Source organism: Athene noctua, chromosome 8, assembly GCF_965140245.1.
Source record: "Athene noctua chromosome 8, bAthNoc1.hap1.1, whole genome shotgun sequence".
Lineage (NCBI taxonomy): Eukaryota > Metazoa > Chordata > Aves > Strigiformes > Strigidae > Athene > Athene noctua.
This window is the reverse complement of record NC_134044.1, coordinates 23681541-23707602: the sequence shown is the minus strand read 5'-3', so window position 1 is coordinate 23707602 and position 26062 is coordinate 23681541. Positions and strand designations below refer to the sequence as shown.

The following is a 26062-nucleotide window of genomic DNA, read 5'->3' as shown; positions in this document are numbered from 1 at the left end:
ACAGGCTGCCATACATGCACCCTGAGTGCTCTTCTGCTGAATACTCTGCCTGGCTGTTGAGGGTGTCGCTGGGGATTTGTTTATGTTGTAGATTACTATATTTAAACAGCCCATTATCCTGCGTTTACTGGAATGGAAGCAGCCTGGAGTGGCCAGTATTTAGCCTCGGAAAATTAACAAGCTTCAAATGTGTGTAATAGTATCATGACCACCCGGGGCAGTAATAACTTTCCTCCCCGGTGAGGAGTTCCAGCTTTCCATGGGCACAGCCGTGTTATCCATGGTTAATGCCACAGATCTGGAGGTATCAGACCAGAAAATAGCAAGTGTGTCCTCCTGCCAAGAGCTCGGGGGCCCACGAATGGATCTGTGCCCGTTCCTCCCTGCAGGAATACTTACCAGTCTGCACTGATTTATAGGAAAGTGATTTTAGGATTTCATATTTCCATGGACTTTAATTATCTTGTCGTTTAGGGCCCTTAGAGTATCAGTGGCAAAACAATGGTACCGATCTAGCTTTTTAAATTAACATTTTTAAAAAAACGGAGGCCTACTTGTTCAAGTTTTATTGAATTTTGTGTGTAAATATAGGCACAGAATTAGGTTAGCCTTATTTTGTGTGAGATGTTGGGTATTCTGCTTATTTTCTGTAGTTTGGCAGCCATTTCCTAGTCTGGATTAATATGAGCATGAGAATGTGGGTTTGGGTGTATCCATACACTTCAGATTTAAAATACACGGAGTAAGGCAGTGAGATGAAAATGTGAGCCGCTGGACCAGACAAGCTCTGTATTCTGCCTGCAAAGTTCACTTTCGGCTTTCTCATCCTCAAGAACAGTTCAAAGTCACACCTATAATATTTCTGCATTGCCATGTACCCATGGCTACTCTGCACAGCATGCAAATAGTGACTAGCTCAGAGGGCAATAACGGTAAAATGTCAGCCAACAGGGGAAAGAATAGATCCGTAGTCTCTGGTCAATACTGCTACTGAAGGTATTATTATTACCCAAGAGCATTATTTTTCCCCAAGCTACTGACCCTGGACATAGATGCTATTTGTTTTATTATCCTCTTGGATTTTTATGGCGTAAAGTCTTTAAGGATATAAAACTTCAGCCCATAAAAACTTTGGAGGAGAAAACTTTATACGATGAAATCCGTAAGGATTTCTCTGCTTAAGCCTTTATGCACTGAAGTCCATACCCATGGATGGATATCTGGCAACATGTCCAGGATACAGGGATGCCTACAGAACATCATCTGTCATGCTGTACACCGTGCAGTTACTCCAGATATAGTCATGCTGTGGAGAGGATTGCAGGAGCTCCAGTGGACCTTCAAAAGAGTCCTTGCAGAGAGGACAGGACAACTGTTTTTTCATTTGCATGTGTTTTGGTGTCTTTGCATCTGAAGGGTCCTTTCTGCAATGTCCTCTCAGATACATCAGGGACAATGTTGCTGTTCTGGCCTTGGAGTGGAAGATGTGTCAGGCTCTTTCATGAGTATGGAGGTAGCTGTTAAACTGATAAAGATGATAAAGAAAGATTTTTTTTTTTTTTTTTTGCGTATCTTGCAAGTGAACTCTGCAGCAATATCTCATCACATGGTGCTATACTCCAGCTTTCAATTCCAGCAGTTAGAAAAAGTGAAGTCCTTGAGATGACCTTAAACTAGAAGAAAGAGCTCCTCTAGCAATGTGCAATAATGTAAAGGCTACAACTGACACAAGTTCACTGAATCTGGTGGTTTACCTCAGCAGTGGACAAAATCTATTGCTTCAGCAAGGATGGAAGAACTTGCTCAAGAAGAGGATGGAGAGTGATCACAGGGAAGATTTCTTTTTGTAGTTATGGGACTGACTCATGCTCTGCTATGTCAGGAGGTTTATATCCCTGTTTTGGAAGTGTGGGGAATCAGAGAAAGTCTGCAGAGAAACCATCTGGAGACAAAGTGTCTCAAGGAGTATTTATATTGTCAGCACTTCTATTAATATACCAATTAATTCCTTCATGAAACACAAGCATTCACGAGGTTTGAGGGATGTACATTGCTATCATGACAATTAAAAAAGCCAGAAGACATTCCTAAACAACAAACTTTGGTTTGGTCAAGTGTTTAAACATATATTTGATCAAACACCACATACTCTTCTTCTCTGAGCACCTTGGCTCTACAATATCCTTACGTTCTACCATATCTAGGAATATTACATTTCACAAACCTTTTAATAAAACTTAAACTTTAGCCTAAACAATCTTATACCGTCCTTTCAACACCCACTAAAATTCTGTTAAGAGCTCATAAAATGAATAGGTAGATGCACAAGAAACAAAGCTTTCCCATGCCAACATTTGATGGTAAATGATATAACTACTTCAATATTTTTATGAAGCTCTTGCCATTTTGGCTGCTTAGAGCAGACATCGAAGAAGAAAAATGGCACTGTAGCAAAAAATTCTTCATAACAGTGACAGTAGCTTCCCCTGCTACAGTCCCTAACCTTAATCCTCCTTAACTACAGAAAGGTTTAATTTGGAAAATCCAATTATCTTGACATCTAGAATTAGCCAAAAATTTAGATATCTTTCTAGTGCCTTATCTTGCAGCTGCAGTGCACACTCAGCCACTGTCTCATTTACAGTACAGCAGGAATTGATGCTTTTATTGATGATTTTTATTAATGCAATGATATCAGTCAGGGTAAAGCCATTAGCCTTTTCTATGAACTGCTTCCACTCTTAGGCTGGTAGTTAGAATTATGGGTGCACTGCGGTGCAACCTATGTGCTTTTCTCTATATCTTTCCAACCATAAAGAAGTATCTGGCAGCCCTGCCACTAAGTCTGTTGCTGTTGTGATATGAATATCTTCTCGCCAGCATGATCTTCTTACATCATTTTTATTTTTATTTTTTTTTTTTTTCTGTGGGAAAAATAAGTAGACAGAGTGCCAGAGCATATCCTTTTCTCAATATGTTTATGGTATGAATAAATCATGTATTGTAAAATAGATGAGAACTTTCTGCTTATCTGCCATGTAATGCCTCCCCATTAATGTAGGTCACATCAAGTATCAGCTTATTTAGGGTCTTAAGTTATTAACGTATTTAAGTCTCCACGAGTTATTTTGTATGCGGTATATTTTGAAAGCCGATTTGCAGAGCGCCACAGCGATAGATCCATGTATTCCGCTGACTTCTGAAAGGCAGAGTCAGATGCAGATGGGTTACCTTAGGCTTCAAGATCTGTTTGATGCTCTAATAAGTATCGCTTTATGTTTTGGGAGAAAAGAAATCCATGCTTTATATCCTTCCAAAGACATCACTATTCATTAAAGAAAAACCCTGGAATACACAGAGTATAGAAAAGGCTGAGGCTGCTCTTGAAACTCCCTGTCCGTGATGCCGGCAGGTTGGACAGAAGGGACTGAGCACAGATGTGGAAATGCAATTCTAGTTTGGGGAAGATCTCTGCCCACAAGCCCGTTCTCTGGCCTGACAAACTCCTGTGCCTGGAGAGTGTCACAGGAGTCCTCAGCTCTTATATCACTTGTTACCAACTGAGGACCTTACCCTTTCATCTCAGCACAGGGGTAAATGGAAAGGATTTCAGTGTTTCTTTGCTATGGTGGCGTGACTCTGAGACCAATGAAACAGAGGCTATATTTGCTTTGCAAGGCTGATCCAGAGCATTGACCAGAGCCCCGTTACTGCTTGGATTATGGTTTGCTGCCATCGGTATCTGCCGTGCATATCTGTACCAGGTGGGAGCTCTCACTCCAAGCATCCCTGCAGAGGTGGCTCCTGGCCCGGGCCACCTACCCCTGCCCCAGCTGGGGCCTCTGGTACTCTGGGACGCTGTGATGGGAGCAGAGCAGGTCCAGCAGAACAAGCTGGGCTCCCTTGGCTAAGCGTGGCTGGTGTGCTGTGCTGGTAGGCTCTGGGCCACCCAGCTACCTGCGGTGCAGACGTGTTTCCTTGGGGTGGTAACAGAGGCAGACAGAAATCTGCAGTGGTGTGGTGGATGCAGACATCAAAGAACCGCCCCTGCGAATGGGCTGATTATCCTCTACGTGAAGCTATTGGCCAAACCCACAGCTTCTAACCGGTTTTGTTAATATTGTTCCTTTCTTAAAGATAAGAGAGTTTTCCCGGTGAGAGATACCTTAATTCCAATAAGACAATCCACTGTGACTGCTCTGAGTGGCAGGACAGATCTTCCAGTGCTGGGAGAAGCCTTTTGCAATCACAAATCCTCAGCAGGTGTTGGGTCAGCTACTCATGGCTCCTGCTATGTCAGGAGTGGGTCACAGTTTAAATAGCAGGGTTTTTTGGTGGAAGCGGATTATAAACTGTGCTTAGCTGAACGGCTTTGGTAGCGTGGACTCAGACAGACATCTTAACTCAGACAGGCAGAGCTAAAGGTTGAGCATCACTGAGTGCTTTACGGGAATGTAGTCAGAACCCACTGGCCAGCACCTGGATGCTGCATCCATCTGGTGATTCAGACAAGTGCTTGAAGGACAGGGAGTGACCCTGGCTAGGAAATGCTCCTGGGAGAAATGTGGGATACTTGCTGTAGGGTGTTTTTAGGGATTTTAGCCCAAAAAGAGAAAAAAAGAAGGAGAAAAAAAAGAAAAAGGAAACTAAATTGCAGAAACTAACTGGAGGAGATGTCAGTCCTTCCTAGCACTGAGCTCAACATCTTTTGGGAACTTAACTTAAATGTGAAGAGATGAATCAGACAGCCAGAGTTGGTGACTGATGTGGTTAGCCTGTAAAATGGACAGCACTGTTCAAAGGGGCAGCAAAAAATCATGCCTGAGTCATTGCAATAGCAAACTACTTTATGTGGCTGAATGGCTGCTAATTTAGTAGAAGACAAGTTGACTGTATATAGAGATGTTTCTGTAAAGCGAGTTTATCTCTTTTTGTGTGATGTCCTCTGTAGTTCTTCCAGAGTAGATGTGCAGATGGAAAGCCACATAACCAGTAATGATCCTGGGAATGGCACAAACTCTTGCCTGTAGCTTCATCTCCCCAAAGAAAAGAAATGGTATACAAAGAAAGGGAAGGTAATAATGAATGTGTAACTTCTTAAGGACCTTTGCAACTCAAGGGAACAATAAGGGCCTGAGAACAGCACAAAATGGCTGGTTTTCTATGCTGATTTATCAGGTTTCTTTTGTAAATCTTAAAGCTCCGCTTTGAGACCCAGTAAAAGCCAGAATGAATTGAAAATTCTACTTGTGAAATATGCACAATACTTTTGAGCTGCCCTGTAGGGTTTTTTTAATGGTCTGAAGCTTTGCTGTCCAGGTTGTTCCTGTTGAACATCTTTGAGACATGATTTATGGGCCTCTGTTAATGGTTAAAACCCTAATTGGGTCGGTATTTTGCTGGGATTTCAACAGCTACCAACTACAGCAAGGTGTGTGTTGCCTGTTACATTCAGCTGGTATTAAATAAATCCATCTTTCCTGAAATTAGAGACAATTAATCCATTTGTTTTAATAATTGTGACATTTAAACTAATAACATCTTAGCATGTAAATATAAGCATGATTCAAGCAACGATTATTCTATCATGAATGAACTGGTACCAGAAAAATAGAAGTAGCTAGAAAATATGTGAAGGTAGACATTATTAAAGAAGAAAGAATACAAGAAAAATGTTAAATTCCTTGGTTTTGTACATGTAGAATTGTTTCTGGAATGGAAATATCAGCAATAACAGCAGCAATAAAAAGCTCCCAAATCAGTATCAACATGATAGAAACTCTCTGTTATGTTATTTTATTTGCCTTCTCAATCCAGTTTTCAATTACTCCATATTTTTACTAGTGTACCTGAGAGCGGAATGAAGCTGATTTTTTGCAGCTGAGAGTTATGTCTTACAAGTAGTGTATTCCAAAGCCAGACTGGTCTGAATGCCTACAATGGCATACATAGGAAGAGACCCATTCTGCCCTGAAAAAGCGTTGATAATTAATTTTAACAAGTTGCTTCAGCCATGATGCAATGAGAACGTAGGAAACCCCTGAACTGGACAGAATCTGCACTGAGATCATCTGGATACCGGTGCAGTGTCTTAAGAATGAACTGATCTTCCCACTTATGGGTCAAAATCTTTTTGTTCTTCTAATGTGCGGAGTGAGAAAAATCATTGCATCCCAATTCTCCACCAGGAAATGAAAAGCTCAGTGCTTCAGGGCAAGTGTTTCCTTCGAAATGGCCATAGATACAGAAGAGGGAGGATTACCTATTGGTTTCTATGAAGGGGGATAAGAGAAATGTTATCTCATTTCTGACGTGAGAAAATTAAAAATTAATTCTTAAAGCAGCAACAAGCTCCACAGACTTCCGAGACAATATAGACTTGTGCATATTAGGTGCTTTCTTCTGCCTGTACACACAACAGTCATTGACCTCAATGGGATTTTCCCCCAGATTTGATTAAAGAAGGGACTTTTCTGCAGTGAAGTGTGGCACAGCGTGATCTGCTAAAATAGCCTCAAGAATTAATGAGAAATACATTTTCTCAGCGATATGGTGGCCAGGCTGCCCAGAGAGGCTGCCTGTCAGCTCCTATCAGTCATTCCATTAGGAGGATTGCAAAACATCCCTGCCGTTGCCAGCTTGGAAACGTCACGCTGCATAGCAGGACGCGGGTCAAGCGCGAGCATGCAGGACTGCTGATGGGCCTCGTCACCAGCTGAGACTGCGGAAGAGGTTTTGGCTACCAAGAGCTTTTTCCTTTTAACTTTCTTGCCTTTGATCGTCGCTCCACAAGGTGTGAGATAAAGCTGAGCTCTAAAGGAGTTGACAGCGTTCATCGCTGCGCTGTAGGTGTTCAGCCACCTTGCAGGGCTGGGTTATCATTTGCTTTATTGTGTGATGTGTGTATTGCTCTGTGCTTGCAGCAGCCCGGATTTTTTGAAATGGAAATACCTGATGTTCATAACAGCAACGAGAGAGCAAAACAAATGTCTGAATACCCAAACCTCCGTGTCAGCCAATGCCTGTACTACTGGAAGCTTTCTCTGTGACGTTGAGTTTAGCTGAAATATTCTCAGAAACACCAATTTGTGAGCTCTGTGCGCAGCAGTCACAGAGCCAGAATTTTCAATGTGCTAATAGCGTCTATGTGATAGCTGCAATCTTGACCAAAACACTGGGGCTGAACTGGAACTAAAGCTAAAAGCCCAGTTTACTCCAATGCAAATGAAAGGTCTCCGTTTGAGCTGTAGCAAGTACACGCTGGCTACGTGTAATTAAGGCTTTTGGTACAGATGGTCATGGAAGTATAGAAATATGAACCTGCAAGTTTGAAATGCCTTCCTGGGGTTCTTTTAGTTTCCGCAACATATGTGTTGCTGGTGCAGTGGCACTTAGTGTAAGGCTTTGCCTAGATGGGTTTGACTTTGGATATAAATGCATAACGGATGCTAGAGCTGAACCTCTAGTATAAAATAGGCCACATGGTTTTCACAATGGAATAATAAAAGCAATTAAATTTGTAGTGTGCTAATGAGTTAAGCCTGAGATGTTTATAAATTAGGTAACAAAGGCACTTTATACTAAGTTGTCTGTGCCAGATATTGGTAAAATCAGACTATGACTTTCAAGATATTTACAAAGTTCATGTTTGACAACATTCGGCATTTTTGACATTGTAGTATAGGTGTGATATATTTTTATTCGTGAAATGAAACATCCGGCTTATATTGCACAGGTTTTATCCAGTGGAAATACTTACACAGGTGTGAGTAAAGTGGACAGTTTAGAGAGGCACTCTTTCTATGGGATGAAATATCTCAAGTCTATTGTTTGTTTTGCTATTACCAGCTGAGAAATTGCATTGCTGACAATAAATGCCAGGGAGCTTACCTGGTTATAGTAATAAGGAAGTTTAAAATTTGTCTTTTTGCTACCACTCTGAAGATATCCACCGTTATACATTTAATAACTTTTGCATTATTTATTGTGATGAACTCTATTTAACTCACCTATTTTTAATCTAACAGCCAATATACAAATCATCCAGTGCATGTTCTGTAGTGGGTTATGAAAAAAAGCCCATCCATTTGATTATATGTTAACTTGGAATGTATATTTTTAATCCATGGAATAAAATATTTGAATAGAGAAAAAGGCTCCACTTACTGAATAATATTATCCATTGTAGATTACTTTTTCACCTCTCATCAGCATTATACCTTTATCTCAGGGTGGAACGTAAGGCAGGTATTAATATTCAAAACCAACACAGGGCATTAGATATTACATATCACTGTACAGAAGATCCAGAAATAGATGATTTACTTTAAAGGGGATAATCAAAGAAAGCTAATCAAAAAGAATATTTAAAGTTGCCTTGATCACGATCCATAGGTACATATACAGGGAGAAGATAACAAGTACTAAAGGACCTTTAAGCTTTCAGAGATGAATGCATAATACACATTGCTGGAAGTTTGGACCTGACAAGTAAGATCCCAGTTTGTAAACTGGGGGAGAAACAGGGGACAACCATGCAACAAATCACCTATTATATGAGTTATGGCAAATATTCTATTATGAAACTGTTTAAACGGGTACTGGGTAACTTTCTCAAAACCAGTCTCTGCTTTCCTCTTTCGGCACCAATGCAGGAAGGTCAGAGTGCAATTCTGTGGTATTTTTATGCAGGAAGTCAGATAATTCATCAATATGAGCCCATCTGGCCTTAAAATCTGACAATACAAACCTTGCAGTATGCCTAAGAGGAGCTACACAGTCACATGCAACAGTTACTGCTGAAGAAGAAGAAATATGTAAAAGTTAATAATGAAGAGGGGAGTGATTTGAGGATGTTTTAAGAAGAGTTTTGAAGAAAGAGGGCTCCTGGCAGTTGATGTCAGGGATAGAAGAAGTTCAAAGGAAAGTTTAAAACCAAAATCAGGAGAAGAAAACCAAAGGAGATACAAGATAAAGACTGCTCTGAGCATGAGGAATAGATCAGGAGAGAAAAAAACCAGTGATTTAGAAGTAGGATAAATAATAAAGAGCTTTGCAGTTATGAATTAAGAGCCTGAATTTTTTGCAGTAAAGACATCAGCTGAAGGATTTGAGTGGTCTGTACGATGTTTTGAAGCCATGAAAGAAGTAGAAGAGAGGCTGTGAGGAGGAAAAACCTTTTCCAGCAGTTAAAAGAACCATGAAAAGAAGAAACAAAAGTAGTCAATGACATACCAGAAGATTATATCATGGCCCACTGATCAAAGCAGAGTGACGTATCTAATCTAAAAATCTTTCTTCAGAAAAGTAAAAAACAAACCGTCCTGTTCACCATCTATTCCCTTCCTCCTCAAAAAATTTTGCTCACGGTTGTGAGCCAACGTGAGCAAGTTCTGGGGCAGAGGAGTAGTTAGCAAGAAAAGCGTGCATCAATAGCTGTTGCTTTGGTTACAAAGGCACATGAGCATGTATAGTCGTGACAAGTTATTTTCAGCTTTACACCGTGAAAGAGGGAGAATATTAATAAAAAAGATTATGTTACCTCTGCTTGGTCTCTCGGTGGTGGAAAGTCCCAGTGCAGTGTCACATGCTACATCATCTTGCATAATTGTTGCTGTGTGCTCTGATGACATTGAAGTCACCCCTGACGCTGAGTGCACAGAACTCATCAGCTCGGGAAGGAAAAGGTTGTAACTGGTGCTGGGGGTATATCTTCATGAACAGCATTTCTTAAGTGATAGCTATTAACTTGAGTGGGAGCAGTACTGGGCACCCAACAGCCTCTACTGCGTGTGTGTCAGCATATAGATACCGCTGAATCCTTAGCCTAGCCCACGCTAAGGCATACGCACAAAAGGCACAAAATTGCAGAGCAATCTCTGGCTCCCAGTGAAAATCAAGCATGGTGGGGGATCAGACAAATGGTTATATCTCTACTGACATTTCAAAGCTTCTGCAGACAAAGATGACAGCCACTCAGGTTCAGGAGAAAGGCAGAGAAGGAGTGGGAATGGGACACAAACAGCATGGTGGTGCCTCTTGGTGCTACAGGGGTCCAGGAAGGCCCACGCATCAACTCTCCATCAGGAAGAGAAATGAGCTGTGAGCTCTGGAGTGAAGCAGAGATGAATGATTCCTACCACTACCAAAATCCTTTGGCCCTTGCTATCTAGAAGGTGATGGTAATAGCTGGAAGCAATTCAGTAGCCCCACTTCCGTCCTGGTTCATTCCACCTTAGTCCAACCATAGCTTCTGGTTTAGACTCTACAAGGAGGCACCGTGATGAATCTTGTCCTTCATGCCACTTTTTCAGCACCGTTACATATCAAGACAGTCAGAACCCCTGGGGAAGAGGACAGCTATGACAGCTTCTCCTTTAAAAGTTTCTTCTTTGAAGCTTCATGTCCATGACATCAAGAAGGGAAGTCAAAGGATACCAGTGTTAAGAGACAAAAAAAGACATTCCATTCAAAGAAATGACCCCTTCATAAAACCTGTTTGTGAACTCAAGATTTTAAACGAGTCTGACCCACTGGGGGAAAAAATCAAACTGTTTTGTACAGAAGAAATTCTCTGCTGGAAAGCATATAGGAAAGTTCACAGGCCCTGCAAACACTAGCCCAGTGGGTAATTCTCTGAATGAGATGCACTTTGCACTCACAGCAGTACTGAAATTCAGCAGCTCCCAGGACTGAGATTTATTCCATTTTACCAATAAGAATGCAACTAATAATAGTTTTAAAAAGGAAGAATTTACCATGTAAGCGAAGATAAAAGACCAGATTCTGATCTTTATTACTCTGGCTTATGTCGCACATATTTTGCACCACTTCGCATGAAGTATAGATGTCACAGATGTTGTCACAGAATAAGCCCAAAATAAACGGGATCAGAATCAGATTCTGAAATTTTATTTCAAGGGACATATGTGCTTCCTAGCATAATTAAATTCCCTGTATGGACAAGGAGGACATGAGGTCCAGGTCTACTCTGGAAGGCAGAAGGGTCTTCCACTGCCTGAGGCCCAAACGCCCTCTGAAATGCACTTTGGTCCCATTGAAACCAGGGGGTGGAAGCTGGGAAACCACTGGCAGTGATAAGCTCCTGCAGCAATAAACCTCTGTCAGCAAAGGATCTAGCAACCATTCACTCCAAGTTTGTGAGAGCTCTCTTCAGAGCAGAAGGGGGAACCCTTAAACTTAAATTTGTGCTGATGTGGCTGAACAGTCACCTCAAGTATCACTCAAGAGACAAGTCTCATTGAAGTCAATGGTCTACTCCCCACATAAGTCGTCTTTGTAGACTGGGGTCTTACCTAGCCATCCTTCACAGAGCACTTTAGACTCCTCTGAGACTATCCCTTACAGTCATTTTTTCCTCCCCTTCCGGTTGAAGAGTTTGGAAAGGTGTCAGAGGATTAGTATCATGCAAATTGCAAAAGGAAAGTGTCACTAAGGTAGGAAGACTTCACAAAAAAATAGCTTAGGGGACTATACAGTATCCAGAATTAAATTTTACAGCAGTCCATAAAATTGAAGTATGAGCCAAGGGTTAACAACCTTGAATTTTGCCCTTAAAATTAGTCCAAGAAAATCTACTTCATTATAAATACGGTAGTACTATATAGTGTCCTGTTGATTGATATGCCCAGGAGCTACCTTTGTCGGCAGTCTTTTAAGCAGTAATCCTTCATTTTAGTCTTAATAGCGAGATAGGCACCTCCTTCCTCATTGGGCTGTCAATTTTTACCTGCCAATACAGTTTGATGAGCTTGCTTGTATGCCGCTCGGTGCCCCCTGTCAGACAGTACATATAGTCAGCAATCATGGCGCTCCTGGTGACAAAAGCAGAATAAATGAGTGTACAGGGAGAGAAGGATGTATGTAGCAATATTTAAAGGAGGTAATATTAAAAGAGCATAACATGAGGTTTGTATCAAAAGATTACACATAACTCTCAGTCTTTGTCCATCTTTAAGACAAGCATTAGTAAATATTTTTTAGCTAGTTAAACTATCTACAAGCAAACAACCTGACGTTTTCTATTAACAACTTTTCCATATTTTACTCTGAGCAAATATATGACTGCTATACAATATTTTAATCTGGATTTTCTTTTTTTTTTTTTTTTTTTTCTTTAAAGTGTTTGTGGGTGAAATATGTGTAAGTAATTTTCTTCTAGGACAGCAACATGTAGCTTGGCAGTCTGAGAATATCACTTGTCTATGGCAAACTCAGAAATATTTCACCTTTGATTAAACTATATCTTTAAAAAATCCCCCCAAACTAGAAGAAATCAGCTATCTTGCTACCTAACTGAGTATGCTTTAGTACTCCCACTGTCTGTGACAATCATTGCATTACTCTTTCTAGACTGAGGGATATTAAAAAACTATTGCAAAATGGATATTAATGCAGAGCCTTAACAGACTTTAGAAAATCAGTTTGCTTTTATGGCTGTCTCTCCACACTGCTCTCCGTTTCCTTTCCTCTAGAGATTCCAAATCCAATTAAATGTGACTAGATGTAATTCCAAATTGTCACTTTAGTCAATTAAACATATAATAATCTTGTGTACCTAATTACTAGCACCAAAAGTTTATTTGTTGATGTAGTGCTATCAATGTGTACTTCTGCATGTTCCCCTTATCGTTGCCTATATATTAATTGTGCTTTGACATTACTGTAAATTGAATTTGAAATTTCCCCCTAGTTAAAAGTGTCTCACAAACAGTAATCCCAATCCTGTTGTAATACCCTTTCAGAATGTACTTTCCAAGGCTGTATTATGTTCTTAATGAGATATAACCAAAAATACATGGATTTAACAATAAACATTTCAAAGCAGGCCCGGTATCAGGGGGTAACATATTGTTACAAACAGGAACTAAATCTTCCCTTAGATGTTCTCATACAGCTCCCATTAATTTCACTGGGAGAAAAGCAATTCAGTAGGATCCATGGATTTCTGCATAAGGACTGGATTTAGCCATAAGCTTTATCCAATGCTCATTCAAATCATTGGCAAAAATCCTTTTGACTGCACTAAAACAAAGAGCGATTTCTAATTGAACATCGCTAGCCCAGCCAGCACAGGATGAACAAAGGCTGAAATCCTCATTGCCTTAGAAATCATTGGCAAAACTCTCATTGACTCTAAATGGTGCAAGGGTTTAATCCCAGGAATGACCTATGGATCCTGTGGATGGAGCAGAGAAGGTGAGCGAAGCATTCAGCTTTGCCTGCTTGACCCGGTGATGGTTTTGAGGAAAGACCTTCACTGTGTCCTGAGGTGCAAAAGGGAAATAACAATGCGGCTCAAAACTGAGGGAAGACTTTGAATGAATCTGTCAAGTTATTCTGTACCTTTGGTCTCCTGGAGGTGGTCTACAAAGCTTCCAGCTCCTGTGGCAATAGCTAGTCCCTAGCAGTGTACATGAGCAGTGGTGACCTTGTCAGAAAGAGGGAACTTTCAATCTAAATTTAGAGCAATCCTCAAGCACTAAAGCCTTGTCCTTTCTGGAATCAAAGGACATTTGCAAGTGGTCATTTACAATTTGGGATCCTATAGATATATCCTATAGATACATCGCTCCCCAGCTGCTGTCATTTCAAAGATTAAAAGTGGCAGATCCTTAACCCCGGGCGTTGCCCTGCTGCTGCAGGCACACTGCTGCGGGTTGGATGCAATCAGTCGATACAGAGACGCCCGCAGCATGCTTTGCTATCCCTAGGTCAGGCTGAGGACAGGTGAAGTGAGGATCCATCCCACTGGCAGCACAACACACCATCCCGTTTGTGACCTCCCACTCCCCGGTGGCAGCTGGCATGGCACTGCTTTCAAAGGTGGAGATGTGCGCAGAGCCCTGGATAAATCTGGAATCACTTCTCAGAAAGTCACTTCATCTTTCTCTGTTTCTCAGCGTCAGCTGTAAAATGAGGATGATAATATTTGACTGATTTACTTATTTGGTGTGCAAGTCCTCCTGGCGCAATCTTTTGCTAATTTTTCTCAGCATGCTCAGCACAATGTTGCTCTGATCGTGGCAGAGGTCTCCAGGCATTGCTGCACTCCAGGCAAACGTCTTTCCTCTTTATTCTTCCTTCTTAATTTGTTCTTATTTAAATAATCAGAAGCACACTTACATTTCCAGCATTCGTGTTTAGTTTTTCAACATCTGCTTTTATCCCCGCTAGATTTCTCCCATACTGCCATGCATTACATCAGGAATGGTGAGGCACATACATAAAACCCCTCCGAGCCTTTTGAGTACCTCCATCCCAATTTTACTCAGTCCCTCAGCCATCAGGGAGCACACACAGGTCAGGACTGATGCTTGCTACTCTGACCTCAGGGCTTATGAGAAACTTAAAAAATTCCACTTTCAAAAGAAACAAAAACATTAAGCATTAAGACCATGTGTATGGTCTGTGTCCAACCTCAAATGTGCCCAAGCCAAAGAATTTTCTTTGAAAGCCTCCAAGGCTCAATTCACAGAACCAAAGTGACAAACGCAACAGGGAACCATGAATTTCCAGATAAAGGGACACAGGTGAAATTACATTGTCTGAATATGGCCACAGGGATAGGCACTGAAAAATATTTAGGGACCTAAACACTCAGAAGCCAAAGGACTGATTGAGATATTTATGCCCATTAAAAGCCTGGCTACCATTGCAAAACATGAAGGCATAAAGCCCTGAGCTGGATTCCTAACTCCCAGTGAGCACCTTTCCCCGTGGCCCATAGAAATCCAGGTAACAAGGACTTTCAGTAAGAAACTAAGCCTCCGAGACATTGAAATGAGAGTTAAGCGAAGTATTATCCAAGGAGATACTGTTTATGAAATTATTATTTAAGATCCTTGGCCAGTGGCCCAACTCATTAACATAATTTTCTCCCTCCTTCATCAGAGTAAAAACCTATCACATGCCCATATCTCAAGGCACCATACTTGCTTTTGTTTCTTTTTTGATGGTTTCATGTCTAACAGCATTTCAGCAAAGCTGACCAACCTTCCTTCAATGATACAGCTATCTGGAGGTTTTCTTCTTTATTTGGAGAGCCCTTCTTTATTTTAAAACAGACTCATCTGCAATATATTTTTTTTTCACTCAAAAATGCAACGCCTCCATTTCCTTCAGTGTACTAATGAAGAAGAGAGAAATTTGCTTCCCCCAAACTGAGACGAAAATATAAAAATATGAGGCATGGAACTCAAAACTCTCTGACTCTGAAGCTTCCCTCCTTACATCTGATTAAATTGTCCACGAACAGGTAAAGAATTTAGCTGAAATAGTCACTCTTACAGTTAACTCCACAATTCAGATTGTTGTTGCCATTTCTATTTGTCTGTGTACATTAATCTCTTCTTGTTTGTGTCAGCCCAGTATTACACTTTCACCTATACTAAATACTTCCTATTTTTAAGAAAGTTTGAAAATTAGTTACAGAATCATCTGTAACCTTCTTTTCTACTTGCACGTTGAAAACTTGGTCCAATCTGCAGGCTGATAAAATACTAAATACAGGTCAACAGGGGAATATGTAATGACCAAACTAGCCATCCATTGTGAACTACAGTCAATTTTATATGTAAAATTACAGATGGAGTGAAGCATTCAAAAATCTAGAACATACTGTAGGTCTGCATTTTTATTAAAGTTTTATAGGGATAATATATATCTTGAGAATGAAGCTGAGCTGTTTCACTGTTCACTCGAACTCCGTGGATAAAAAGCAGCTCTATGGTGAGTAGTAGGGATGAGTAGGATTAACAGGGATTTGGGAAGAGCAGAAAGTAGAAGTCCTTGAAAGAAGAAATTTCCTGATATATTAACTGATATTCCCAGAAACGGAATGAGGACCAATCCCTGCCCTGTTATGATATCAATACCATACATTAAATGTGATGTGTGATGTTGTCAGTTGGGATGAGCTGTTATATCAGATGGAGATTTTGAACAATAATGTTGGCCAGCAACAGACCTCACTCTGATTTATACCTCCAGAGTGACTACATAGGAGTTCAGCTTTGAACCCTCCTGAGCACAAGGAACATAAGGTACAAAAGAATGGGAAAATACCTCCTGTTTAGACCATGTAATCCATTTTTCTGGATGAAATGCAGCTTTTTCTTTTTTACAGTTTTTTAAAAATAGTGGTATTAAGCTCTAATGGTAAAGAACAAAGATACGTGCATCCTCTCCCTACTTCATACACAAGCACTGCACTGATATTCAGAAATATTGGCCTCGTATTGACAGAACCATCCACCAGTTTTGAGTTACTGACTTGACATACTTAAAACATGCCCGAGTTTCAGGTGTGCAGCCCACCAAAGGGCTCTGCTTGACACGAGACCTGAAGTACTTCTGACAATACACCTTTAGAAACACCTTAGGGGATGTCAGAGAAGAAGTGATACTTCCTTCTTTCAAAACATGAGGCTTTATAGCCAAATGGTTTTTTTTTTCCTAGTTGCTGGTTAGAGCCAGTACGAACTTCCATAACAACCAAACCCATCTGGGTTAATGTGATAAACCTGGATCCAAAGGTGTCTTGCAATATCTACTCAATCTGGCCACTTGGTGGTGCAGAATAATAAGATATATTTCTATATGTGCAAGTGAAGAGCACACCACAGATGCTAAGCTGTCTCCCTCAGCCCATCTCTAGACATGCATAGGACTTGCAGTAAAAGAGTCAAAGGCAGCTTTTGCTGCATGGCAGCTGCTGACACTAACAGCCAGTGTATAGCCAAATCCTTTGCAGCAGCCACGCAGGTCTGTAACAAGAAAATGGATGGTATGGGTGTAAGAAATATGCAGAGTTTACTGGAATGCACCAAAGCGTTAAATTTCCAAAGAAGACAAGAAATTAGTATTGTTGCTAAACACTTGTGTGTTCATTTACCACTGCAAATACTAGAAAAAATATGAGAGCAAGCCTCAAGGTCAGCTCTTTAAGCCTTGACTGCTCCCCTTGAGCTGCACAGAAAGGTGAGAAGCCCTGAAGGGGAGAGAAGGATTTCTTTGCAAATGGCAGAGCCTTAGAAATAATCACAGCCTAACCACATTAGAGTAACTTTCACTTTTCTATGCTATTCAGCCCCAAATGCTGCTAAGATCAGGAGGCTGATAAGTGGCAGAAAATTACCTCTGCTCCCTACTTCAAGTGATCTCACCTGGATCTGCAGTAAGTGGTACTGCAGGAAGGCCTTAACCACTGCCATGTGATGTTAGTCCTGTGCAGACACGCTGTTTGGAAAGGGTGAGTATATCTCTATTTTTTCAGTTTAACAGGAACTTTACTACTGCTGTTTAGATCAGCTCTGATATAGACACCCGGGTATTTGAGATCTCTAATATAATATTGTGGAGTCCGAGATGCAACATGCAAAATAAACTACTGCTCTCTTCTGGATGACCTTTTTTATTCTGAGATTAGAAAAGGAAAGTGGTGTTTATAACTGGAATAAGTAGGAGGTAGTAATTTGAATGTAATTATCCTATTTGGAAAGTGAACAAAATAATAACAGTTAATTTTTAAACATCTCCATATATCCTAAATAAATGTCAACTCATTATTTTGATGTTATGGAGACACCTGGAAAGCATTAGATGATGAGAGATAAACAGAACTCCAGAATATTTGAGCAGGAATGAAATTACTAATGTCAGGATTTACCTATATGTAGACTAGCCCCAAAATGGGGCAAAAAGTTATGTTATCTATGCATAGCATCTTGATGTTGCTAATTCTTTCAGAGGACTGTCTAAAACTTCCTTTTAAAAATTTCACCAGTGAACCTGAAATGCATTGGGAAGCTGTTATAAAGCTCTTCTGTCCTGCCAAAACCTTTCAGGTTGGTGGTGGGGTATGCTTGCTGTCTTTGCTGAAGTTTCTGGGTCATTAGTCCATTGTTAGAAAGCAGAAGCAAGCTTCCTGCAAGGAATATAGCACCTGTACTTAGAATACATTTATTATATTTATTATTATCTGTCCTATGGTTGTATGCAGGTAACAACTTTCTGCATTGTATTGAGATTGCTGTGTAGTGATAACAAATGTTTCTCATTTAGTGCCAACCGCCATGTAAGGACATAGAAATTGCTTTACAAATGTGAGCTGAGCAACGCACAGGGAAACGGCAAGTCTTTTAAAATGACAGGGGATGTTCAAGAAAACAGGTTGCTAAGCCTGGCAAGATCTTGGTCTCCCCGTGACCTGTCTGAAGCGAGCAGCAGTCAAAATGGATGTGCTGTGCAAATCCCAGGCGGTGTGGGAGAGCCCAGTGCCTGTGTTAGCTTCACGGCTGAGCCGTCTGGAGAAGGGATGGGCTAGCTGGGATGGACAAGCTGTAGGACAAGAGGGAATGGCCTCAAGTTGCACCGGGGAAAGTTCAGACTAGATATTAGGAAGCATTTCTTTACAGAAGGGGCTGTTGGGCGTTGGAATGGGCTGCCCAGGGAGGTGGTGGAGTCCCCATCCCTGGAAGGGTTGAAGAGTCAGGTCGACAGAGTGCTGAGGGATCTGGTGGAGTTGGGAACTGCCGGTGGAAGGTCAATGGTTGGACTAGGTGATCGTCCAAGGTCTTTTCCAACCGAGATGAGTCTGTGATTCTGTGGACTACTTGTACCAGAGAGGCAAGGAAACTCTCAGAGGTACATGGTCCGAGCTGGTGCTGGCGCTGCTCCCTTGTACCTCTTTTGTTCCTCGTGCTCCCTGGGTTAGGGACAGGGCTTGTACTGCCAGTGCTGGGGTTGACTTCTGGCAGGGGGTGCGGACAAATGAGCGGCGAAGGTCTCTGATGCGACCCTGTCTGAGGGAGCTGTTGTCTGACACTTGGGACAGTCTCAAGAGATAAAGAATAATGCGTGTGGCACAGAAACGAGGGCCGGTAATTTTAGACTAACATCATATGTTGGTGTCAAATGAAATAATAGGCTGTGTGGACTTTGCTTTGGGCTCTGACTGATGCCGGCGCCTGTCAGAGCTGCTTTCCCAGCTCCAATTTACAGAGCGCTCCTTCACAGCGTCACTCCGGGGAGGGCGGGGGTCACAAAACCCGCAAAAGCTCTCGGATCCCTCCGTGGGTGTGCGGGGGGGGGCCGGGAAAAACACATCCAGCGTCTTTCCTAGTCCCGGGCAACGCTACCTCCCGGTGCAATGCGCTTCCCGGCGGAGGGGGGGCTCTGCTCCCCGCCATCGCGGGGCTCCGCTCCCCCGCGGGGGCACCTGACGGGCCGCCCGGCGCTGGGTGCGGGGGGGCGCGGCTTTGCAGCCTCCCCCCGGGCTCTGAACCCCGACAGTTCCCGGAATAACGGTGTTAAAATCTTCCCTCCCCCCCCCCCCCGGCTGCGAGAGCTCCCCCCGTGTTGGCGAACCGCGAGGCCCAGGGACAGCTGAGAGTCAGTGATGACGGGTGGGGTGGGGGGGTCGGTTGCTATGACAACATTTTTTTTTTCTTTTTATAGAAATGGATTTTTTTTTGTTTGTTTATTTCGGTTTAAGAAAACTGAAACAATTAGGATGGAGAAAGAATATATCCTTTTTCTCTGTTTTGCCAAGAGAAAACCCAGGCAGGATGCAAAGGCAGGTGGCACAGATGCAGGTGTGTGCAAGTGGCCACGAGCTGGTGGCTCCTTGAGCTTGTATCCCCAGCCCCACTATTTATATAGTTATCCTTAGTACAACTGTATGCTTTGTAAAATAAAACCCAACATACAAATTATATATAATTATATATATATATTATATATATATATATATATATATAAATATATATAAACCCCAAATTATTCACCTAGATTTCTCACACTACATTTTCAAGTCTGACTCCAAGGGGACACAGACCTGAACTCTTACAGAGGACTGAGGTTTACTACTTGCAGACCTAGTTTGCTTTTCAGTTGATGGGACTATCTAGGTGTTTTGTTTTTTTTTTTTTAATAGGAATGTCAAAAAGCTGAGTCAGCCGTACCACTGCTATTAAGATCCTAAAACTTCTTCCTCCTTAAGGATTTCTTACCCCTACTCTATGCAGTCAGATGAATATGAGTTGTTTGTTCTGGCAGAGGGACAGACAGTCTGTTTTCCCCTACATGTATACAACTAATTTCAAGTCACCAGTGTTCTAGCTGGTGATAAAAGAGCTATCTTAAGCTTTTCACAGAACACAGTGACACTGTTAAATCGGCACAGCATTTTGATTAGCAGAAAGATGAGAGCCATACAGCTTAATGAGAAAAATGGGCAAAATCCCTTCTGTACTTAAAACTCCAGTTTCAAAGCAAATAGGTGGCCATATTTTTCACTAAGTTACAACTTTTCACCTTACTACTGATTCAAGGCTATTCAGCGTCAGCAATAGCCTACACTACTTGAGTAGAGAAGAAAAACTCCTGTCAGGCCTCTTGTGATTAGAGCTTCTCCTGCGGGTGCAGCTGTGGGGTCACAGCCCACGGCCTTGGTGACTTGAAGGACACAGAGGCTCTGGTAACTCTTCCTTCAGGAGCTTTGAGGCTTGTCCTTTGGGTGCATGTTCCTTTTGTAGCACTCTGGTCCTTGAAAGCAGAAGCCAGTGGTTTGTCTGCTCTGTCCTTGGAGATAATATGGATGTCCGAGGTTCTTCTGCAGCTTACACATTCCCTTGCATATACATGTCTCTTATCTCATCCTTCCCCAAAGTAGCAGCCCAGGAAGGCTGAGTTTGGCTTGGCCTTCTCCAAGAGCATTTTCTCAGTTTTGGGACAGAAGTGAGCCTGGGACCCTTTCCTGAACTTTCTATTCTGGTTATTAAGTGATCTTTTGATCGTCTGTGACAGCATGTCCTTTGTCAGGGTACTTCCAGTAGCTGCTATTGGAGGCTGATCCTAAGCCTAAATGCCTTCTAAGGCCTAAAGCTTCCTGGTAACTTCCAGACTAAATTTATATATAATACATTTATGCCCATTTGTTCAAGGGCCAAGATGGTCTTTCAAGTGAAATAGGTTTCTCCCTCCCGAGGTTTAAATCTTTACTGTGTTTGTCAAGAGCAGTCTTCTCACATTAGAGATACCAATAGAAGAGAAATATATTTACTAGCTGACATCTTAGTGAAAGTGGTTGCAGCACTTTGGAATTCATCGTTTGCAGATGCTGTGACCCCACAGTGGTGTTTCTAGGATTGCTTTACAATGCCAAGTGGCCTTAGGCTGCACTCTATGTGATGGCATCCTATCACAGTGCTATCCTGACGGAATTGCTATTGCAGCTGGCAAAAATCACAAAGCAATGCAGATCTGGGCATATCAGCCTCCTTACATTAATTCAGACGTCCTTGCATTTAGACTGCTTCATGTGCTTATTCTCCTGATACTGGGCTGTACTAGTGAAAACTACACACAGAGGAACTTGAGAGATGCTTAAATTATAGTTGACCCTACTCTAACCTATGACTTTCTCTGAACCGAAGAATTTGGTCTGGTATGTCCTTGGAGACAAAATCTCAGGGGATCAAGGCTTGATAGGTCGGCTGGGTTAAATGTGATTATCCATGCTGCTTGCGCCAAGCAGGACTGTTCCCAACCAGCCACTCCTGTTCACATACCCATACAGTGTTCTGGGTGTATTTAATGGACTATGCAATAACTTAAAAATCACACTAGGGGATGGAAAGGCAAGAGATACTTAAAAGCAGAAAAAGGAATAGAGTGACCTTGTTCTCGTGCAAAAAGCAAGCAGAAATAAATGATGGCTTGTGCTAACAGAAATCAAGTTTGTATTTCCAGAAACTGCGGCTGAGTATCTGTATGCCATGGTCTGGCTGTAAGGAGCAGAGTACATTCTGCACTGTTAGTGGGGTTTGACTAGACCAGTGACTCCAGTGAGGTGACAGAAGAAGTGCTAAGCTTAGTTTAACACAATCTGCAGAAGCAGCTCTGCACAGTTGCTATAACACTCTGTTAAACTAGGCTAAACTCTGAATACCGCTATAGTCACTGCTCTTGGAACCACTCTGGATTCAGTCTGTCAGAATGTTCTTCTCCTTTACAAAATACGTAAACTCATTTAAAATCATCTAGTTTCCTGAAAGCTACTCAATGTGGGTGAAAAAGGCCAACAGAGTTCCCTCTTGCCTGCTGGTGGAGTAAACATACGGATTGCTTATCTGCAGTAACACCGACCACAATTTTATTTATTTTTGAAATCATATTTATGAACACCTTCTTGATTCATAATGACTTTTCAAATATGGGCATTTATATGTATTGCTTCTTAGGAAAGATCAGTTTCTGAAAGTGTATTTTTTTAACTCATTATTGTTTTAAAAAATCTTCAACCTGACTTCAAGGGGAAAGCCCCCTCCTCCCCCTTCCCCCCCAGCATCCCAAACAATTCCCCTTGTATCACTTCACCTTTTGGGAAACTAGTGAATTTGGGGGTTTGAAAGTATCCTGGGCAGGATTTCCCACCTGTCACACGGCAACATACTCTCCTAACACAACTCTAATCTGTCTGGCAGATCAGTGGACCTCAGCGGTTGATGATTCAGTAGATGACAATTTCTCTCAGAATCAACACCCCAACAAGATTTTAGGATGAAGAGATTGTTATCAGTGATATATAAAAGAAGGGCAGGGAACTATCACAGCATTCAATTGTTTTTCAACAAAATGTTTCACTTTCTTAGTTTGAAACAACTTTGTTTAAAAAGTGAGCTGTTGTTTTTTTGGGGGGGGTTTGGTTTGTTTGTTGTTTGGGTTTTTGTTTGTTTGTTTGTTTGTTTTTTGGGGGTGTGTGTTTGTGGGGCGTTTTTCGTTGTTTTTTTTTTTTTTTTTTTTTAAAAGAGGGTGGGTGGGTTTATGGTAAAGTGAAATATTCCAGGTTTATCTGAAGTCATATTTCTAAAGAAATTTGGAGAAACTGTTTCCTTGCCTTGGGGAACCAATTTCTTCTTCCTGTCCTGACCTGTGAAAGCTAGCGGAGATTACTTTGACATAATTTCAACGTGTTTCCTGCAGAAAGAAAAGTGCTTGTCCTGGAGTTTTTGGCTGAAGTCCAGCACAGAAAATTGAAGTTCATCTTCCCAAATCCTCTCTGCAACTCTGCTTGGATAAAGCCTTCTTCCACTCCCTGTACAAACTGTTTTGCTGCTATTTTAGTAGCTTCAGAGCTCTACCACTAGCATCCATCTTAAAGGATGAGCAAAGTGACCCTTTCAGTCTTTTGCCTAATTCACGCTGACTGTTCTGCCATTAGTTAGCTAATGATTTGTGAAATATGTAGTGATATACCTTGTGGTCTTCAGCTGAACAGTCCTCTCTAAGTGTTAGTACTAATGGTGATACATACCAAGTCACCATTGCATTTCTTCATGCATTTCTTCTATTTAAGCATGTTAAGTGGTTAAAGACTTCTCTTGCATGTCGAAACTTTTAGTTTTTGGCAGCATTAATACAACCATACAAGCAGAGCTTCCTCTTGTAGGCTTTCCTCCTGCCAGCAGTTCCCATTCACACCAGCAATCTCATCAGCTGCACACAGGCTAAATTTTGCAGCATACCACAGTGTACCCTGAGGTCTTGATTAGTTCCTTCTTTTTCCTATTTTTTTTTTTTTTTTTTACCCCTTCATCCACCCAGAGCACACCTGAGCTTCTGCCTAGGGTTATAGGGGAACCAGGGAGTGGAAAATGCTTGTGTGCATGTAGCTTTTCCCCCAGCATAGCCCTGGGACCTGATCAGGGCTCACCCCTGTGCCCAAAACCAAAATGTTCCTACATACATTAGCCTAACTGCAACCAGGGACATAATTGGGATTATTCATGTTACACCAACCGGGAGGACTGGAGCTCTGCTGCATGTGAGATCATATACACAAAGCCAACACAAAGCTCCCGCTGATTTTGGAAAAGCCTGGATGTAACATGATGTCCTTACTACTGAGAGCTGGAATGAAAGAGATGTAGAGAAACCATTAGAAATCCATGAGCACCAGAGTACCTTGCAGCTTCGGAGTATCTCTCTAAGGACCTAAATGCAGCAGCTTGGCGCAGGTGATTCCGGAAATAGGCTGGGTTCAGAATAATGCTCCTTTAAAAGATAAGAGAGATAGACAACTTTAAATTTCTAATTCTTAAATCATTAAAAGCTACTAATAATCAAAGTGACTAAGACACGTACTGTATACACTTATTTTATATAACTCAACACTCTATGTCTCAAATGTAATATGAACTATCACTTTCTCTTGACAGATGTGATATATGAACAAGCATTATTAAAATTTTTATTGAGGTTATATTATAAATGCAGTTTCATTAGGGTTTGTGCATTGTTCTAGAAAAAATCTCCCGTGGCAATGTTCTATATTGTCTTTAGCTTGTAGATAACATGAGCAAAACCGCTACAGTACAACTTCTTGTTAACCCCTAGCCCCACAAACATGAGTGGCAGTTGTCTGACCCATCTACCTGGAAAAACTGTGCATCTAGAATGTATTTTAATGTTAACTTGAAAGATTTTGAAATACTTTCTGTACAAGTGATAGGTGCTACGTGGGTGGACCTTTGGCATGTTTCTTAGACCCTTAACTGATGCAGTTCCAGGTGTAACAAATTACAGGCTTTAAGTCAATATCAGAAAAAGATGAAAGGGTAAAAATAGCGTAAGGTAAGCAATTAGATTGGCAGGCAGGGTAGCCTTCTGATGTGAGCAGGGGGAGGGCAAGAGTGACAGCTCCTTCTACATCTAGTTAGTTCCACTTGTGAGATCTCCAGCAAGTGACTGGCTTCTCTGGTCAGCACTTCTAGTATTTGGAGAAAAGGTACATATAGCATCTTCTAGGATGCAATGATTAATATTTGTCATTACATACATGTTGTACAATGTATTGAATGTTAGTTTATGGCATCAACAAAGAGGTTAACACTATATTCTGTTACAAAGAAAACCTGCTAATTGCCTTTTGTTTCCTCATTCAAAGTTTTGAGTATCATGTTAGCATTAAAAACTACTGCTCTTGTACTTTCAGTCTACTAATAACTACAGAACTGATACTCTTCATAACCAAACAATTTATTAAAGTTTATTCATTGTCTTGAAAGAGTGACATAAATATATATGTAAACACGTTCAGATATAAATTCACATTTATGGAAATACCCAGTGCCTTTGAGAAGACCAATAACTGCCTTTTCTGTATGTATTCAGCACTCAGGGATTCTATGTCTGTGGCCTTCAGAAGGAGCTTTCAAAATAAGTTAAAACCCCAAAATATCTCCAAGATGCCATAGGCTGATAAATCTAGTTAACTCTGCGGGCAGGCACTTTCTCCAAGGTACACAGAAGGTGGCCTAAAGCTCTGAATGGTTACATCTACATTTGCAAGTAATTAGATATATAAGGACTGAACCAGTAGATGAGAGAAGCTAACATTGAAGTGCCTACACCTATATTGTAGACAGCTTGGCTTTTATTTCAGATTAGATTTAGTCTGTTCCCTTAAACGAAACGTCCCTGTGCATGTTGCTCAAAGCTCCCTTGAAGGTCAGCCGTTGATTTGGATTCCTGTGCCTTCATTACGTGCTACTAGCATTTTGTGCACAGCTCATGCAGAACATGCAGGAAGTTTTCTCTGAAATTATTCTAGTTTGTGAGTGCCAAAATTGCTCCATGAATGGTCTAGCATGCAGAAGATGGAGAAAATTGGGTAAAGTGCATCACAATCTCACTATTGAGCCAAACTAAAACTCTAAGGTAGATGTAACCAGTGACATTTCTCTTCTGGCACAGGAAAGCTTTACTCGTATGAGCCAAGCTGCTCTCTGTGCTCTGGAGGTGCAGGTCTGCTGAAGACCATCCTAAGGTGATGGTACAGGAACTAGGAAGCCTCTCAGAACTATGCTTGCCCACTCTAACAGTTGAAAAAAATGCTCAGAAAACTGTATTGAGAGAAAGCTTTACCCTGCAGGACCTACCTCTCTGGGAAGAAGTTGTGGGGGGAAAAAAAAGTGAAAAATTATATCATGTAACGTAAGGCATTAATGGAGGAAGTGCAGACCTTAGTGACTGGGGG

The 26062-nt window shown here is 41.4% G+C and overlaps 1 protein-coding gene across 1 annotated transcript in view; it reads right to left on the bottom strand.

Annotated features, from left to right (window-relative positions):
• Positions 1-26062, bottom strand: part of SPATA16 (spermatogenesis associated 16) — an 83833-nt gene that overhangs the window by 33541 nt on the left and 24230 nt on the right. The window contains exons 3-4 of the mRNA XM_074912097.1: positions 23989-24078; positions 11750-11834 (exon numbers count right to left, since the gene is read on the bottom strand). Coding sequence (XP_074768198.1) covers positions 11750-11834; positions 23989-24078 — 175 coding nt within the window. The remainder of the gene's footprint in view (positions 1-11749; positions 11835-23988; positions 24079-26062) is intronic.